This window comes from Rhea pennata, chromosome 1, assembly GCF_028389875.1.
Source record: "Rhea pennata isolate bPtePen1 chromosome 1, bPtePen1.pri, whole genome shotgun sequence".
Classification (NCBI taxonomy): Eukaryota; Metazoa; Chordata; class Aves; order Rheiformes; family Rheidae; genus Rhea; species Rhea pennata.
This window is the reverse complement of record NC_084663.1, coordinates 55,372,532-55,391,955: the sequence shown is the minus strand read 5'-3', so window position 1 is coordinate 55,391,955 and position 19,424 is coordinate 55,372,532. Positions and strand designations below refer to the sequence as shown.

At 38.5% G+C, this 19,424-nt stretch overlaps 1 protein-coding gene across 7 annotated transcripts in view; it reads right to left on the bottom strand.

Annotated features, from left to right (window-relative positions):
- Window positions 1–19,424, bottom strand: part of MRTFA (myocardin related transcription factor A) — a 96,287-nt gene that overhangs the window by 70,841 nt on the left and 6,022 nt on the right. For 6 of the 7 annotated variants that reach the window (XM_062587488.1, XM_062587506.1, XM_062587522.1 and 3 more), the window contains exons 3-4: window positions 16,687–16,748; window positions 6,014–6,275 (exon numbers count right to left, since the gene is read on the bottom strand). In XM_062587488.1, the coding sequence (XP_062443472.1) occupies window positions 6,014–6,275; window positions 16,687–16,748 (324 nt within the window). Of the gene's footprint in view, window positions 1–564; window positions 598–6,013; window positions 6,276–16,686; window positions 16,749–19,424 lie in introns of those variants that run through there. The other variant, XM_062587537.1, reaches the window with a different exon arrangement.

Sequence of the window (19,424 nt, the reverse complement as noted above, 5' to 3'; positions counted from 1 at the left end):
TAACAGAATGTCAGAGTTTTTTTTAATATTCAACCTAGAGGTAATAAGCATAACTGTAAGCCTACATCACTGAATATTGCTTAGTTAACCAGCAAGGAAGATGAAGATTGCCCTATCTGATGTCTTTGGCAAGACAGACTTTCTTATACTTTGCTGTAACATACTGGTTGTGGAGGAGAGCTGCAGCTTGCAGAGGTGGCTGATAGTATCCAGATAGATATCAAAGAATTACAAAGAACTTGAAAGTCTTCATAAGGAAAAAAAAGCACACGCTACAGAAATGTGCTATTACCTAAAGCCAGGGCTCAGCTTACAGAGTACTAGCAGGGAGTGTCCCATTGCAAAACAATGTGATCTTTCCTGGGTGAAGTAGTCGCTCACTTCTTCAGGATAGTCTTGCAGAATGACAGTCTCCCTTTATTGAATCTGGCTTCCTCTCCCCATTACTACTCTCAATATTTAGGTCACCCACAAAAACACCACACACCACCTGCTCAGTTCTGGGCCTGACTTGTTCTGCAGGCAGTTTAAATTCATGAATATCGATTTTCTCTTAAGACTTACCAAATTATATGCTTAATATTCATCCATTAGCCCTCAACCTTGAAATCTCAAAGGCAAACCTGCATAAGGGATACTGGAAAGGAAAAAAATATTACAAACCAGTGGTTGGGGAAGGGCATTATAATGATGTTAACACAATCAACAACAAACAAGAATTGTGCTGAGAGATGACTTTTTAAAGCTACCACATTAAAGTTGTCTTTGGAATTACTCCCTCCAACTCATCTATTCCTCCATCACTATTTAAATGTGTTTTAAATATTTCTAGAGATTACCACTTCTTAGCTGTTTAGTAACTCCCATCAGCAGTAGCCGCTCATTTCCATCTCTGAATCTCATAGCTCTATCAGAAATTTTCAGACAGCATACTAAATTTATAGCCTCCTGGGACATAATGTTTCTTAACACAAATCTATCCAAGATAAACTGGTTGTTTTTATTCTAACAAGCATTCCTCTTACTCACACAACAGAACAGCAAGCCTCACTGGAATGTGTGTGGACAGATCAGAGAAAGCTATACATTTCCTGTCTTGGTTCTTTTGTTCCAGTACACACTTAAGTATATTCTTCACATGTAAATTCTGGATGAGATAATAACCATCACTTGGTAATTAAATACAGCTCTGAGTCACACTACTCCAGAAGTCTTCTACACATCAGAATAAAGAAATTTGAGAAAATAACTTCAGAAGAATCCTATTTCTTTAAAACCCTTTCTCAGGGTTAAAAACCCAACCTTGAGTATAAGCTAATACTTTAAAAAGATAATTCATGACATAATTTTAAGAAATCATTATCAATGTTTTTGAAGTCACAGTAGCAAAAAGATAAGCTATAAAATCTGCAAAAACATGCTAACAAGTTGTATTTGAAAACAACTTCTAAATCTGATTGAATGCAATTTGACAACACTCCATGATAGGAAAGAGCAAGAAGGGGAAGGAAACAGGAACACATAATCTAACAAAAAAATTATAGCAGCAACCACCAGCACATTTCCTTAAAATAAAAGCAAGTGCCCTAATAAACATTTAAAACATTACTCATCTTTTAACAGAACGTGACTGTAGGCACATATACACTACATTAGCACCTTAGAAACATTTAAAAAGTTCAACAACCCTGCAAACTGTAAGCAGGTACAATCTCCAACAGCCTGCATGGCAAAAATCCCATGCTTTTTGTACAGCACTTTGTCTTTACAGTAATGGGAGTACCTTCTGATACCTAAAGTACATGCCTGTTAAATGACTTCAAGTCTTACTGAAATTCCACACATTCCAATTAGTCTCTCTTCCCAGCACACACAGTACTTTGTGGAAGGCAAGCATCCCAGATCAAGTAAAATTAAAAAAAAAAAAAAAAAAAAAAAAAAAAAAGACAAGCTGCTACAAGTTTTGTCCAAACCTGTAATTGTAACATTCTTTCAAATGAACACATCTTACCCAATGTTAAACAAGCCTACAGTGAGAAGGACCCAGGACAGCCCTAGACTGCTAACAAAATCTTTTTCATGACCTCTGGACAGAGATGATTACGAATTCTCTTGGGGAGACTAGGCTGAGAGAACGTTAATAAACTAATGGAGCAATTATCATAATTTCAAGTGAAAGTTAAATACAAAGAACAATTTTGATCAGAACTGATCAGACTGCACAAGATTGGTATGATCATGTTTTACCTTTTCTCTGTTTTTGTAACCACATCCATCAAGGCCTTGCTCTCAATCCTGCTCTAAGGGTTGGGGAAAGTTATCTTGGCACCTGAGAAAAATCAAGATATGATTTACATGACTCCAATAACCTTTTTTGTGGCCTGTATGATAAAGAATGAGACAGTCGCAGGTAATCTCTCACGGGTAAAGAAGGTTGTAGGAACAAGGCCTTGATGGACATGGGTAAAAAAGGAGAAAAAGTAGAATGTGAACTCTGTGATAGAAAATTTGCTGTGAAGCATACTTAAATTAAATAACTACACTTTAAATGCTCCATTAAGTATAATATCTGAATAGAACCTAAAAAAAAAAATCAAAATATTTTATTAACACTTTATCCCATAAAGTTTCTTCCACTGAAGTGACAAAAAACTGTTTCCTAACCATCCACTTATGTTCCACTACTTCACACATTCCCTTAATAGTTTTTATCTCACTTTAATTTAGTATGATTTAATAACAATTATCCAGTCAAGGGCTTTAAAGTCTTTACACCTATCTAGATAGAGACCTATAATTTATAGCTGCAATAAGAAGAACAGAAAGGAGAACCTGGGTCTGACGAAAACAAAACTAAACCAAACCAAAACAGAAAAAAAGAATCTCTTGCTGCTCTTCAGTTCTGTAAGAGTAGGAAAAAGGAATCTGCTGTTCTAGGACCTATGGTAGCGCAGGCAAACAGGACCGCACTTCCAGTCTTCCCAGTTGACCTATAATTCCATGATGCTTTATATTCTGAAGACATTTGTGTTTCAGCTCCGCTGGCAATTTGTGTTCCATTCACATTGTCTGAAATAATTAATCTACTGTAATTCTATGTAATATTTTTCTACAGACAGCTATAAGTTATATAAAGGGTTAACCTGTTAGAAGCAACACTCAGTGTAAGTAGTGAGTTCAGCTGTGAGTCAGCAATGCCTGTCTAGAACTGCAAACAGGAGACCCTTTGACACAGACAAGCAGCTTCCAGCAAGTCTCTTATTTTACCATCTCCTCCTCCCTCCCCCCTCCCCCCCCCACCACCACTCATCTTGAATCTTCCACATACCTTCAGTTTGGCAAATTGTCACAGAAGCAGTTTCACTGCACAAGATACGTTTCTACAACCACTTTGGATTGCTTAAATGTTTAATTAGATTGCCATCTCAACTGACAAATCAACTCTAAACATTCTTGAAAGTGTTTGAAGCCAAAGACACAACAACAAAATACACCATATAAAAAAGAAGCTTTAATGATAGCTCTTAACAGCTGTGCAACTTCTACCCCAGTAAAACTAAAAAGTTCCCATATGGGGGAACAGTCTGATTAACCAAAATGCATCAGCTATGTTTCTCAACAACTTGCTAAGCCAAGTCTCATTCTGTGTAGTGACAATTTGTAGATAATCGTATTTATGCAACACTTTTCAGTCCTACAACACCTTAATGAATGCAGGCACAAACAGCACCCAGCAACACACTACAGCCTAGCCTAGCACTATATACATCTGAAGATAAGGAACATTTAGGTAGTCTAGATCAGGGACTTCGGACTTTATGCTTTGTCTGAAAAGCAGCACCTCCAGCAGTAAAATTTCCCCTATTGTACTCAGCATTGATAAACTATCAGCTCTGAAGAGACCCACCTAATGAGTCATTTCCGGGAATTCCCTAATTTTCTTTAGCAAAAGGTATGGGCAGAGGTGTTCCATGTCAGATACTTTTTAAACCTATGTTACCCGTTCCAATCAAGTAGATTTGTCATCCACAAAAATAACATTATGATGATACAGGAAAAATATCTATTTCTGTAAAATGCTTCCAAGATACCACTTTTTTAAATACCTATCCACACAACTGAATCATATCTAGACTTATCTTTCATCTCTGTAACAGAATATCCTTTTCTATCACCACGCACACAGTTCTGTCCTGCTTGCATCAATTCAAACTGCTACTACAAGGTTCATTTTCCTGAACACTAATTCCTATTGATTCCCAACATGGGCATTTCTTTCCCTCTGGCATCAAGCATAAACTGCTTGCTTCCATTTCAGGACCCTTTATCGTTTCTTATTCAGAATCCTGCCTCCAATAAATTCACATTGTCACCTTTAGCTGGCCGCTTTTAGATTTTGAAAACAAACTCATGTGTTTTTCCATGGTGCCTTCAGGCTAGAAAGTCCTCTACCACTTTCAAAACTACCACATTGAAATTTCATTAGATATCTCTTCTTACCATCACAACTATAAAATATCCAAGTTTACCTCTTGCTGGAATGTGTTGAGACCACAGTTCACCATGCCAACACGGCAATTTCTTCTTTTATTTCCTGCCACCACCATGTATCTCCATTCATCTGTTATTTTTTTATCTTATACTTAGAGGACTACAGATATTAAAGAATAGGAGCTTTTTGTTCAGTATTTGTACAGTTTCTAGCTTCTCCACTCATAAGGCCTCTAAACATGACAGCAATCACATAAAGATGGCATAATGCATAAGAACAACAAAACTTCCCTTTCATTCTGTTAAACATAATGTTTTCATTTGAAGTCAATTAATTCTTTCAACTAATACAGCACTGATTTACTCTTTAGAAAAGGGCATGCTCAGTTTCTGCAAAGAACCAAATGCATCAAGTGAGGTATGTCTGACACAAATTACAATCTTACAGTCAACATGCTCTAAATCACTTTACCATAAACACTGAGTACTGCTTATAAAGTCATTCCAAAGCTCCCTAGCATTTCCAGTATACTGTGCCATGCAATGCTATATAATGCATAAGATGCAACATAATGCCCAGCACTGTAAGACACCCATGGCTTAATCACAGTGAAATCCACAGTACCTTGAAGGTAAAGTTGATAGCAGTTCTGACTTGATCAACTAAATACAAAAGACTTTCATACTGCCAAGAACCACCAACATATACTCCAGAGAGCAGTGAGGGGAGATCACCAAGAGGAATTCACAGGCAGAAGCCACAAGCTATCAAAGGGTCTCACTAGCCTGTCACAGGATGGGGCTGAATAGACACTGGATTTTATGGCAGCCTGGTAATCCTGACATTCAAACAGTTTGTGCTCTTCCACAACTAGGAATTCTGGTCACATAATGACCCCATACTTCGCAACTCCAGTGCCAGTCAATGGACAGTTAGAGGGATTCATATCTTAGTTGTTTGTAAGCTATTGGCAACTCAAGAAACAGACTGCTCATTCTCACTTCAAAATCAATACACCTACTGAGTTATTTCATTTTTAACTCCAGGACTTCTCTCAGCTTATAACTAATCTGTTAGAGCTTTTTAGACATTTGCAGTGAGAATGTCTACTCATCCTTGGGAAGTACCAACCAAGATGACTTAGAAAAATCTACAGATTCTCAATGGCCCTGGTCTGAAAATGAACTAATGCCTCTCTTTTGACTCTATCTTGGTTTTGTACAACTTCAGGTCACCACAAAGCACACGGAAGTTATTTCTGGTATTCATCTAAGACAATAACCCATGAACATTCATCACTAGAGCTCTCTGGAACTTCCACAGCCAATAACATGAATCCTTCCCATCTAATAATGTAAACCACTTTTGCCAGCTCTGGGTTATTATTTCTTCCTATGAATAAAATACTACAAAGAAGCAGCACTGTCATCAGAACATGTACCATGTCAACACCAGAGTAGTTCCCAAATGCTGACCAGTAGGGGCACCCCACATGAGACATGAGTGCACTGTACCACTTACCATTCTTCCTTTCACTGAGTGGAGGAAGGTTGGGGTTTCGGCCATGATGGAGGTTCAAGGTCAGCTCGGGCTGCAAGGAGAGCTCCTGCAGCTCATTGGCAACAGCTTCGCTCTGAGGGCTGGGGGCCGCAGAAAGTGACACCAGCACCGGCTCATCATCATTTTCGCCAGCCCCTCCTCCGTCCAGCCCATTTCCAGCAATGACGGAAGGGGGCAGGCACACCACACCGGAGAAATCCACTTTGGCTTTCGTGATGGTAACCTGCAAGAGGGACCAAAAGAAAAAGAGAGTAAATTTTGTACCAGAGTGACTTAGCCTGCATCTCCAGTGCATCATGGTGTCTTCATATTCAAGAGCAACATGTTCTTTATCATCATACTTATGTTATCACTATCGATTCAAATCCAGCTAGTAACTGAAATTTGCTAAGCTTACCAGTTTATAAACTTACATAACCTTCCAAGAGGGTCACCGCAGAGACTGCTGATTACAATCAGTAGTTTCATCATTTTCTTTAAAACTTATGAGAACCTTCTCAACTTCTGGTACTTCAAAAAAAAAATTCAATTTTGAAAGGGCTAAGAGGGTAATCACCATGATTTGATCTGTTTACCACACTCTGTGCTTCCAGTGAAGTCAGCTTATTTAGAATTTTGCTGAGCCCCTCATTATTCTCCTTGTCTTATACCAACACGGGGTTTTAAAAGGAAAACTATAAATTTAAAGATCTAGTCAATTAAGGTAATCCTACATAATAAACTTTGAAGGACAGCTGAGTACAGCAGGCAAAGATTTTCAAATTAAATCATTGTTGTTTCAACAAATAATTCTCTTGTCATGTATCAAGCAAAAGTTTTTTTCAGAGGGTAACCTTCAGCTTCAAAAAGATGCATGTAGACTTGGCTGCAAAAAAGCAAAGTAAAAACCCATAGGATAGCCCTAGTCCAGAAATCATTCAGAATGCATAAATTCAGTGTAAAGTTTTTAATAGTATAATTTTTTTATTAAGTATTCCCCCACTTAACTTCTATTATGACAACATTCAACAGATTATAAAGTAGTTCAAATAGTTGTTATCCATTTCTATTTTGTTTAACAAGGCTCCAATGTTTTTGTTCACATTTTCTTTTCTACTTTAGTCAGTTTCTAATGTTTGCTCTGTAGACCAAAGTTATAAGCGGTAGCATGTTTTCCTCAAAAACATATTCAGGGTACATTCAAGGCAATTGGCAATGAATATACGCTATTCAATCTATGTTGTCACATATGCATTCTCAGGACCCCATGTCATGATCTGAAGAGAAGCAGGGAAAATCAGCATGGAGGGGAGAAAAGAAAATGACAAAACCCCAACTGAAAAGTGGTGCTTGTTCTAACAAAACAAATGACACTGAGCCAAAGCTTACAGCCATATGAAGTATTTGCTTTTACTTCAGTTACAATTTGGCTAGAATGCATCTGCCCCCTCCTTGATATATGTCCTGTCCAAAACAAACATCGCTCATACCCATTTGAAAGCAAATTTTAACAGTAATATGCAAAGAGAAAAAATTGAGATTGTGCCATTTCATTTCTTTACAGTGGGTAAAGAAAGCTAGAAAATTCATATACATACACACACACCCTTGAACCACAGACTTAGTCTGAGTTTGGTAAGCTATACAATCCTTGCAAATGCTGGAAAGAGTTAAACTGTGACCAATATAATTGGTCTTAGGTCCTGTCCCTGTAGTGATATGAGGCCTGCAAAAGGGGGCTAAAAGGAAGAGTAATTACTCAGTTGCAAGTCTGACTGGTAAGGACTGCTGTCACTCGAGGAGAAACACCTGGCCGAAGCCAAAGCCAAGTTGCCTTCTTAAAGGAGATGTACTGGCGCCATTACATTTTGTCTAGTACCCATTGGTGGTTAGGTCACATCGCATTAGAGTACAAGTGCGGCCAACCTGAATGAACTGACTGATGACAGATATCTAACCGCACCAAATAAGGGTTTGCAACAGCAGAAGACTCAACTTACTCTCCTCAATCTATCCTTGAACAGGAAAAAAAATGTTCTCTTTTCTCTAAGGGAAAAAGAACCTGAAATATATCATACACATAAGATCTGCCTAGGCTACAAAAACAGGAAATGTACTTAAAAGAAAACCCAGAATGTCAGAAGTTTCTAAACAGCAATTCATAACCACCATAAACTAGGCAAATCACATTTCAAACACCATTTTAACAACAGTGTTTTAAAATGGAATCTATTTTCCTAACCTAGGTATTTTCACATTAGCCAGTTCACTGAAATTGTATCCTTCATTTTAAAGCACAATACCAAGCTACAGCAAAAGTAGTCTTGGCCACAGCCCAGTCACAGCAGAGTAGGGCAGGAGGCGATCAGTACTCACACATCAGTTTGCCATGTAACCCACAGCAACACTGTAGCAAGTGGATTTAGGAAGACTGGGATTATAAACCCTTCAAGTTCCCCTAGTAAATCATTCCACAGAATTTCAGCACTGTAACAAGGGTTGCATTATTACAGAGGAGTCGCACCTTGACTTACAAGTTTCCTAATGTATGCAATAGATGACATAGAAGGCATCATCTTCTTAATCCTGGTTGCCAGGTTGTTCAATGTCTGTCCCACATCAAAAGTTAACTCAGCAAACAATACTAGCAAATGCAGGGTGTCTGGGGCTGTGGTTCCCCAAGCATTCCTTTGGCAGAATTGCCAGCTTAAGCAGCCGTTGTCTTCCCTTGCCTGGTCATTCATTCTCGCCTTGCCACCATGCCCTTCTTGGGTTCCAGGGGAGCTGCTTGTACAGCCACACAGCAAACCAGATCAGGAAGCTGATAGAGTAGAATACAATCAATTCCTCCACAAAAGCCACACTTGTGCCAGCATGATAAAAGGGAACATAGCTGCTTAAGGCAGCTCAAGCAGCTCTGCCACAAAATGCAAAATCAGTCCAATTCTGTGCAACAAAAATCATCCTGGATAATGACTGTATGTATTTCTTCAGGTACAGCTGCAGTTCAAAAGAAACTAAACTGGAACGAGCCATTACATCCACCAAGAAATTTTGCTGCCTCCTTCCTTCCCTTTCTTTCCCTACCTTTTCAGGCCAGCACCAGCATCTACAATGACATATGATGAACTGATGAGAAAATGGATCCAGATGTAATAGCCAGACATTTGGTTCTTTCCAACTAAATCAGGTCCCTTAGGCAGTATGTCTTACAGCCACATCAACACTTGTATCAGCACAACACAAGCTCAAAATCCAATTACACCCTTAATAATTCCAAACATCTAGCCAACACCAAAAGGAAAGAGAATGTTTTTCAGAGCAATGTCAAGTTTTAATATGCAACATACCTGCACTTAAAAAACAAACAAACAACAGTACAGCTTCAAATCACCTCCTAAAAGGAAAGAAAAAAGTGGTTTATTTAGGCTTTCTGTGTGGAACTTGGTACAAGGCTTCAAATGTTTTATGATGATAGTTCTTAAACTCTAGTCTATGAAACTAAAGCAAAGCCTCTGATTGAATCAATTTAATTTTAGTGTTTTCAATTAAAAGTCTAATGAGGGCACACCGGGATTTGGAAGAAGCTTTGAGGATTTACAATCAACATTATCTGGAAAACACTGATATCCTGTGAAGGACATGGAGTCCTTTTCTGCAACCAAAAGTAAAGATGTTTTTAGACTTCCCATAGAGTTATGCCACTCCATAAGTGTCATTGCAGAATGAATCTGCTATGCACATTAATATTTAGAACCTAATTAAAATTTTAAAGTGTTTGTTTGCCTGTCATTTTTAAACATGCCAGAAACTTTCCCACAGAGAAATGTACTATAGCATGAAGATGTTTAAATGACTCACTCAGAAGCAGATGACAGTCTTAAGAGCAAGGATTTCTTATAACCAGCAAGAGTTTCAGGGTGAGTGCCCTCAAGGATTTGCATCTGTTGCCCAACTAGATGAAAACTTTCTATCATGGCATTTTTCTACTTTTGGGCCAGCTGGTTCTGGAACAAGAGAGGCTGCAATCCCACAGATGTTCTACAGCAGCAGCAACAATTTAAGCAGCCCTCATCATTTCCACTATCCAGCGGCTCATTCCTGTCCCTGCGTTGCCCCTTCTTCAACAAGCTGAAATGTCTGTGTGCAGTCATGCAATGAACTAGACTAGAGAGTCGATTCAACTGAAAAACAACCATTTTTCCTGGGTTATTAGTCAGCAAAACCAGTTCCCCAACCCAGTCCATTGCCAGCTACACACACAGCTGTGTCACCATAATGCAGGGGCAGGAACAAGCTGTTAGGTGCCAGAAGTGCTTAAATTACACTGCTATAAACCACAAAGCCACTACCTCAACAACACAAGTGTGGACCAGCACTAGGGAGAAGATGAACTTGCTCAAAAGAAACATTAGCTGTCATTCCTGAATATATAAATAATCCTCTTCTTTTTCTGACCTATGGATGCTCTGGAAGTATTTGTCAAACTTCAGTTTCAGACAGACGAACACAGCAGAGTCAATTTTCAGCAAGCTGTAAGATTCATAACTTTCTCCAAAATTTCCTATTGGCTATCTTTAATCAAACCTGCAAACTACAAAGGTTAAGTTGCTCTTCTGCTACTATGTGGTACCTCTCTGGATGCATTTTCTTTTATCTCAACACTATATTGCAGTAAATGCAAGGTAAGTTTGATTAGCTTATCCCTTGGTAAAAGGGCGTTCTACTACATGTACAAAACTACATATAGACTTCTCCTAAAGCCATTCACCCAGAATCCCCCAAGAATAGCTCAAAGCCCTGAGAAATGAAAGGGAAACAAAAGAGGCAGACATGTGCAGTATTAAAACCTTTCTGACCTGCAGTAAGCCAATTTATAGAGTTAAGTGAAAGAAAACTTTTTGCAGGGAGGGAAGGAAAATGAGGGGGTGGGATTAGCTTTCTGCTAGTTTAGCTCCATTAATCATCCCATCATAAGGCCAGACAAGCACCAAAGCTGGCACCAGGAAGCAAGAGAGGCATGAATCCAGGACTGCCCTTTTTGGCAACAGCTAGCTCTTAGATCAACCCAGCTGTATCATAAGACCACATTCTCTGGTTAGGTACTATAGTGGCACTGACAACAAAAGAAACAGTCCAGCCTGCTCATTCCTTGCCTCTTGTAGGCCAGTGCAAGCTGAACCAAATCAAGGAGCTGATCCAGGTTAAATTTAACCTGACCACACACACACACACACACACACACACAGAGCGCTACTTTTAATCTACAGCAGTTCCTGATCTGTCTTGGTACTCAGCCACACAAACATTTAGGCTAGCGTAAGGGAGAATGAGATACAAGGAAAGAAACAAGAAATCAGGATGACTACTACTGGTAGCAGCATCAGCTTAAAGCATTTATGGAACTACAACTCAGATGTCAGTTTCCCTACCCAATCCTGATTAATTCTGGGCATTGACACATGCATTAGACTTCCCTTGACTTCAACAATATTCACATACTCATGGTACAATAAAGACTTTGAAACAGAGAATTTAAATGAGTTAAAGAACAGTACCAGCTTCCTAACACAAAACCTCAGTAACCAGAATGTTTTAGAAAATTTCTAAAACAAAAGGAATTAAAAAGTAAATAAAAATCAGGGAGGTATAGAAAAAGAAAAGAAAAACCCAGAGCATAATTCTCAAAGCAAGCAAGGATACCTCTATAAACAACTTTCTCCTTCAGTCCTTCAAATCTTCTCTCCTGCAAATCTTGTTTGCATTTTGGGGGCTGAGTTTCCAGGGCAATAGCAATTTCCTACCAATTTAAGAATTGCTAAGCAACCTGCAGCAGCTAACAGCAACAGCATGTGTGTGCAGCTGAGCTATTTTGAGAAGACAGATTTTTTTATTATTATTATTTTAAATCCAAGAGCAGTCTTCTGTTAAACAACCACACCAGCTGGGATCATCCAACCAAGAGAAGAGATAATCTTGGGGCAAAGTGGCTTTAAGTGGATGAATCTTTGAAATTAATGAGCAAAAGGGAAGTGTGCACCATACTGTGCCCAAAGGCAACGCTACCCCCAGGTCATCACAAAAGAACAACCCAGAAGTGAAGTCTGCGGCAGATGGAAGCAGTAGCATCACAGTAGCTTGAGAGGCTATAACGATCAGAATGAAATCACACACACACACACACACACACACACACACACACACATTCTTTTTATCTTTAGATACCAAAGTCACCAACAGGAGGACCTTCAAGTCTGTATCAAAGAAAATAGCTTCCTGTCAGTCAGTTGAAGCTAGGTAGGCAAACACTGGCAGAATTACTCCTCCAATCATTTGAGATTAAAAACTGAAGACACTGTCCACAAAATACATACAATACAACACGCAACAACACAAGCATCAAAGATTTTATTCAATTGTCTATCAGCTTGTTTTTGAGGAACCACCTTAAGCTAAGAAGCCAAATTACTCTGACCATTATTGAGAGATCTTCTTAGATAAGATTTGATTTTAATATACATACTAACATATGTATTTGTTTTCTGAAAAAGTGAAATGGTTATCAACTTCCTTCACTGTCACAGTAATTGGAGGTGACAGAAAGGAAAAGGCAGTAACAGTCAAAAAGTAACAAAACTCACTCTGGATTAGAAACAGTGATTTGAAGATGTCTGTGTGTCTTATAGTGATAATAAGACACTATCCTCCAAGGCTTCTATTAAAAAAACAAGGTTACAACACATGCAATAAAGATGCCAGTAAGTACATAGGTACAGCTTCCTATAAGTCAAAGAATCTGAATGTATGCTGTGCCAGTAACCTTACAGTAAGAGAGGCCGTCTTCAAATCATCACCAGAAGTCTCTCCACTCCTGCCTCTAGCAAATCTGTCAGTACAATATGCAAAAAGACATGCTGGGGCCAGCAAGAAAATAGCAATAAATCTTATCAGACAAACGGCATAAACAGCTGTCTAGAGATGTTGAGGCTTATGGGGAAAAAGATGCAAAGAACATGTCTAGTGAAAAGAAATCAATAGCATTATGCTGTTGGTAAGTCACTGCAGACAAACACAGCCTTCCACGTGGTTTTAAAGACTGCTCATGAACAACCATACTTCTCTTTCTGTAAGCTATTTCCTTCATAAGAAAACAGCATTCATTTTACTCCATTCAACAATGATAAAAAGTCTTCAAGAGGTCTCAAAAATCATTATTAAATATCCACTTCTTAAAACCACAAATAGTAGGCTGAGAAATGTAGTCTGGCATTCCAAGCATACTTTTTAGAAAAGTACTTATCATGATTAAATATGGATTTGGAGGAACCTTTTGGCTTTCAAGCTCACGGAACTCTGGGTACACATAAGAACAGATAATACCAAAACTAGTGTTAAGAATCACAGTGAGATTTATAATAAACAATCCTTGCTCAAAAAGAATGGACTCCATCAATTTAAGTTCTTAAATAAGTCCAAGTGTGAATGAGTAAGATATCCTTCTAATTTCAGTAAAGAGCCTTAAACTGGTGAAGTAGTTTATAGGCACCTAATTTTGGCCTAGTTTGTGAGACTAAAGGTAACAGCTACTGAATAAATAACAATTTCCACTGAAGTTCCATAGCAACCTGAAACTCAACAGCAAAGAACAAAAAGAAGGCCATGTTTAGCTCCTGGGTCAAGGGATAGACTGGTATATACTAGGCCTGGGTCATGATATAGATCATCTTCATAGCTAGAAGTGGAATACAGCCTTCTATGGATTCCTGCTGTTTCCCCTTTGTCTAATCTAATGATTGTGCACACAGAGTGAGTTGGGTCAGCTAAATCAGCAGAAGAGTAGCTCTGATGCCAAGGGGAAGCAGAAACACACAACTGTGTGGAGGTGATACCAGCCTTTGCAACCGCAGCTCACTGAAAGTTCAACTTAACTATGATGTCAAAGAGCACACTTAAACTTCCAGCAGAAGTGCAAACTTAAGCACTCTGCCACACATTCTCCCTCTCATACCTTCCTCATCGTGAAACTAGCATAAATCTTACGGAGACACCATGTACTGGACCAGATGAAAATAATCTAGCAAAAACACCCTCTTCTTTCCAGGAGGCTCTGTTCCCCAGAGTGGCTCACCATGGCCACACAAAGAGCTATGCCAGTAAAACAGAGGGAGTAGCATAGGGGAGCAAGCTGTTTAAGACAACACTGCTGCCAGAGAAATGCACAAACTATGGTGTGTTCAGAACAAGACTGCTCTCTATGCTTGTTTTTCACCATCTGCTTTCCTTGCAATTGCTGACTGGTACATTTTTCAAGATTTCTTTCAAGAAGGCGGCAAGGCATCCCCCCCAACCCTGCAAAGGGACAAGCAGGTAAATCAATTGATTCAGCCAGCAGCAAAGGCATGTAGCAACATGTACCAGCAACCAGCAGAAGCAGGAAAGCTCCAACAAACTAGAAAAGGGAATGCTGAAGATCTGCAGCCAGCAGTGAGCTCTGACTTGGGAATTCACACCAGGAAAACTGAGGGGCTCAGAAGGACTAAGCAAGCTCATTTTGAGTGTGGATTTTGGGCAGATTGGTAAGAGAGAGGCATTACACAAGAGGAAACTCAAACTAACACTTCTTTACCCATAGCCCAGTAGTTTTAAACCCAGAAGATATGAACTCTGGGACAAGAGCTGGAGCATCCAGGGTATAAGAGTGGTGACTTGGGCAAGGAAGAATGGATTTATTGTGGTTCATCATCCACCATGGCCCCTGAGGCAAAGAAATGCTAACCACTAACTCCAGAACTACAGTCTAGATTTTCTGGAACTTCCCACGATATGCATACATACACCCCTTCCATTTTTACTTCTCTTTTTACTGACTTAGGTTAATCCAAGTCCAGATGCTGTGAGCTTCTTGTTCCTGCCATGCATTTCAGTCCCTTTTCTTGTGCTGGCATTGGCATTCATAAAACTGCAAGGTGAGCTAGCTCAGGGAGCTAATCTAGCTAATAAAATAAAATAAATATAAAAATAAAAATAACGGAGAAAAAAAATGAATCAGTGAAGCAAAAGTAATTAAATTTCAGCCAGTTCAGCTCCCTGAATGGTTTTACTGCACAAACCCTCACGCAGCACAAAAAGGAAGACAAAAATGCAGAATTTAAAATTCTGGCACTGTTTTTGACAACCTATTTGTGCATCTAAGAGGACAGTTTTACACTTTACTTAATTCAGCATGGTCCTGGGCCATGATCGAGAGAGTAGTTCTATACCCTCACCTCAATCTGAAATTCTCACCTTCTCTCTTTCAGAGCTAACGACTCTTCAGCCACATCACAAGTCAATTCAGCTTGCTGGCCCAAAGGAAAGCTACTCCAAGAAAAATAATTGCTTTTCATGATGTTAACAATCTGAACCCTACAACCATAATATCATTAGATCTGATTAAAAAAAAAACAACAAAAAAGCAGAAGGAGTAGGGCCAACTGAAAAGTGACAGCTTTCAGTTACCCCATGTAGGTATAGTGTGAAACTAAACCCTGATTCAGAGACTGCAAGAAGTTTTCTGATCCCTGTCACATACCTTAGTCATGACAGTGTAAGATTACATCTACAGAAGTTAGAACAATCTGAACTGCCTTTCCCTCTCCTCGCCATTAATGAACACTAGATGTGGAACACAAATTTCTTTAAATTCACTGGCATCTCCTAATGTAGCTACCTGACATGACATTCATTTAAGTAAGAAGTCCATCAACTGAGACTGAGTTACCAGATCTTCTGTTCCCTTTCTCCACTGTGAGATGAGAGCTGACTTTACACCTTCGGATTTCCCTACCACTGAAAAATAGATCAGAAGTGTCTTCAGTGATTCCTAGAAAAGCAGGTATCAACATTCCTGTCCTAAGATAACCAGTTTATTGAAAAGAAACATTAAGTACTGAAGAGGTGCTCCCCAGTATGTAAATTTAGCATACATGAGTAAAGAACGTGTGAGGAAGAATCAGTATTGCTGCTACTGTTCTTTGCCAATTCAAAGGATTCAACTTCTACTAGGGAAAAACAGACCAACATTTTCTTTCTTTGAAGCAACAATACTAAGAGCCAGTGCATGCAGGACATCTAAAATAAGACTTCTGTTCAGGTGCTAGAACTACACTACAGTATTTTCTATTATTTACTATAAGATTCAGACTGAATAATGTCCAAATGTATCATCCACTCTTTTGGGCACTACTGTATCATGGTACCCTCAGTTACAGTTTGGTAATACAGTACAGTTATACTGTATAGATACTATTTTCTATCTTTATACACTTGGATAGTCTTGCTAATCAAGCATCACTACAAAAAGACAAGTGCTGGCAAAATACTGAAAAAGTTTGCCAATCAACAAGCTAACTCATGACAAGTTTGTGACTAACTGCTAGGCAGCAGAAAAAGGAGTACAAGAGTATATTTATACTCTAAAGTAGTATACATGGGTCCACTTGGCTTGTCAGTGCTGGACAGTTGTCATACTTGATGCTAGTACAAATTTAAGATATTTATCTTCAACAGACTACTGACCCTCATGTTTAGTGGTTGCAAGACTACAGTAATTTTTCATTCAGTACATAAAAACAAAAGGTACAGATTAAAGGTAGCAAAGAGAACACAATACATACCTTACTCAGAGTTCCCACGGACAAATCCAGCTCACTTCCATGCCAGCAGCTCTCTCCAATCACTGAAAGGGAAAACAGGACACAAATACTCAGAGATCTTCAAATAATATAGCCCGTTAATAGTGGGGATAAGTCCTACATCTAGTGTGCTTTTCTTATATTAATTAATGTGGCATACAGAACAAAAGTTGGACTGAAATACAATCTAGAACTGCCACACTAGTATACACATACTCATGCTACTTCCAGGGTGGAAATTTTATTCTAGCACTGTTGGTTTGTTAGTTCTGAAGAATGCGTTGTTTGAGATTTACTAAGCCATTTTTACATTCATCAGCGAATACACTCAATCTTCCCGTCCTTGTACTGAAACCATTCTTAAACATGGGATGGTAAAAACTGGAGACTGTTATGACTAGTTTATACACCATGTTATCCATCCAAACAAAAACAAGGAAAGGTAACAAAGTACATTGCAGAGATTTGCCAAGACTGCAACAAGTATTTCATTTCTGTGGAGGAGGGAATATCTTTCTTAAAAGCAGGTTAAAGTAATACAACCACTTCTATCTAGCAATACAGTTTTAATATACATGTAGGGGCAATAGCTAACTGAAGAATAGTTACTTCAGAGCTCCTGGAAAACCATTCTCTTAAACAGCAATAAAAAAAGGTGTGAAGTTGATTTGCAGTTGCTGCACTTTCACCTAATCGTTTAGCCCCATTAAAAAATAATGAATTATCATATGAAGGCTTTGCCACGAAGTTTTTATTCCATTTTCTCCTCTTAGCTTTTCAAACTTTCAGGCTTGCTAGACACCAGTACTACTCTACAGAAGCAAAGGACCACAGTTGAGATGATAGGATATTCTGTCAGTGAGAGAAAACAAAAGAGACCAGGCACCTCCCCAATTACAAACTTCAGGCCAAATGGACAAAGGACACATCAGCATTAATGTAGCAAGTCAATATTTAGAAATACTTACAACCACTTAAGTAAGTGATTAATTTAAAGTGGGAACCCACCACAACAGACAAGATTTTTTTTTTTAAAAAAAAGGCCAAACTGATGCAATTGTAATTAAGACACAATAACGATGAAAAATATACAAAAACAAGTATAAAATTACCCGGTGATTTTCATAGAATTATGGATCTTAGATTTCCTAAGAAATGCAAGGGCAAAAATGCCTTGGTTCTCAAGAAGCCAAGGAAAAATCTTTCACAGAAACAGTAGACAACTGACCACTATAGGAGTCTGATATTACAATCCAACAAACAAAATACCTTACAACATAATAACTTGATAAAATAGTTTCACCGGAGTGTTCTGACAACATTAAGTTCATAATATCAAAATTTAGTTACGGAATGTCTGCTTTTTTTTTTTTTTTTTTTTTTTTTTTTTTTTTTTTTTTTTTAACACAAATAAATGAATGAAAGTTATCAGTATATTAAATCTTTACTCCAGAAAAAAAAATGGTGTTTTTTGGTTTGGGTGATTTTTGATCACCCTTTAATGATACACAGATGCTCCTAAAACTGCTTTTCATACATGAAAGTTTAGAGACGCTAACAACACATTCTGCTCCCCAGTATCTAATTTCCAGTAATCTTGGTTTATTGCATATTCCCTTCTGATTTAAGGTTGCAACAGCACTGATAAAGCTGGATGATCATCACGCTCCTGCACTTCATTTCCAGCACGTAAGATCCACATTCTCCGGAATTTCATTTGAGTCAAGATGGCTCTAATACAGAGCCTTTTCTTGATCTGCCTGTTCCATCACTTGGCACAGGCCACCTGCTACTCTTCTGGTGAGGTTAGACCCCACAACCAGTCAAGAGTCCTCATATGTCTCAAGATCTTCAGTATTTTTTTTGCTGAAATCTTTGGACTGCTGAATATTCCAGGTCTGCAGATCAAACCAAGCTATTCCTTATCAACTGGGAGGGTGAGTCAGTGGAAGAACAATTTTGTACATTCCCTGTTCTACATCCTTTCTAAGGTATCTGATATTAACAACTGGCCAATGCCAGGCTGGAAGGACACTTGACCTGGTCCAATATGGGGGACCTTAAAGTCTTACCTCTTACGGTACGTAAGAGGATTAAAAAAAAAATACATATACATTCAGTGGTTTTTGGAACATTTGCAAAAACTTAGCACTGTTTTCTGAAAAAAAGTAAGTATGTGTGTGTGTGTATGTGTGAACACACACATATATGTGCCTCTCTATACACATATACATCCACAAACACACACATACTCAGAAAATAGGATAAATTATTGAAATAACTTCCTTGTCTCAATTTATTTATTCCTCCTAAGTTTCCAGCACTTCCATTAGCCTTCTCAGGTGTACTGCTCTCCCACACAGAACATCCTCCAAGACAGCATACATCTGTCTTTCTTTCTCCACTAGGAACTAAAATTTTCTTCAAAATTCTCTGAAAGAGCCAATAAAAGGTCAGCATTAAAACTTTCAGTTCTGTTGGTCAAGAAAGTTCCTGCTCAACCTTAGCGGGTGGTTAAAGTATTGCACTGTATGATTTACTGTTTTAGTCATCTCAACTTCAAGTCAGATACAAACTGGCTTGCCACAGGCAGTCACCAACTTTTTATCTAACAGGTGTGCCAAATAAATAAGAGATGTTTCAGGTAAAATGTATTTCTATTGTTACCCTTATTTAATCATCCCATGGAATTTCAATCCAACTTGAAGAACGAACAACAG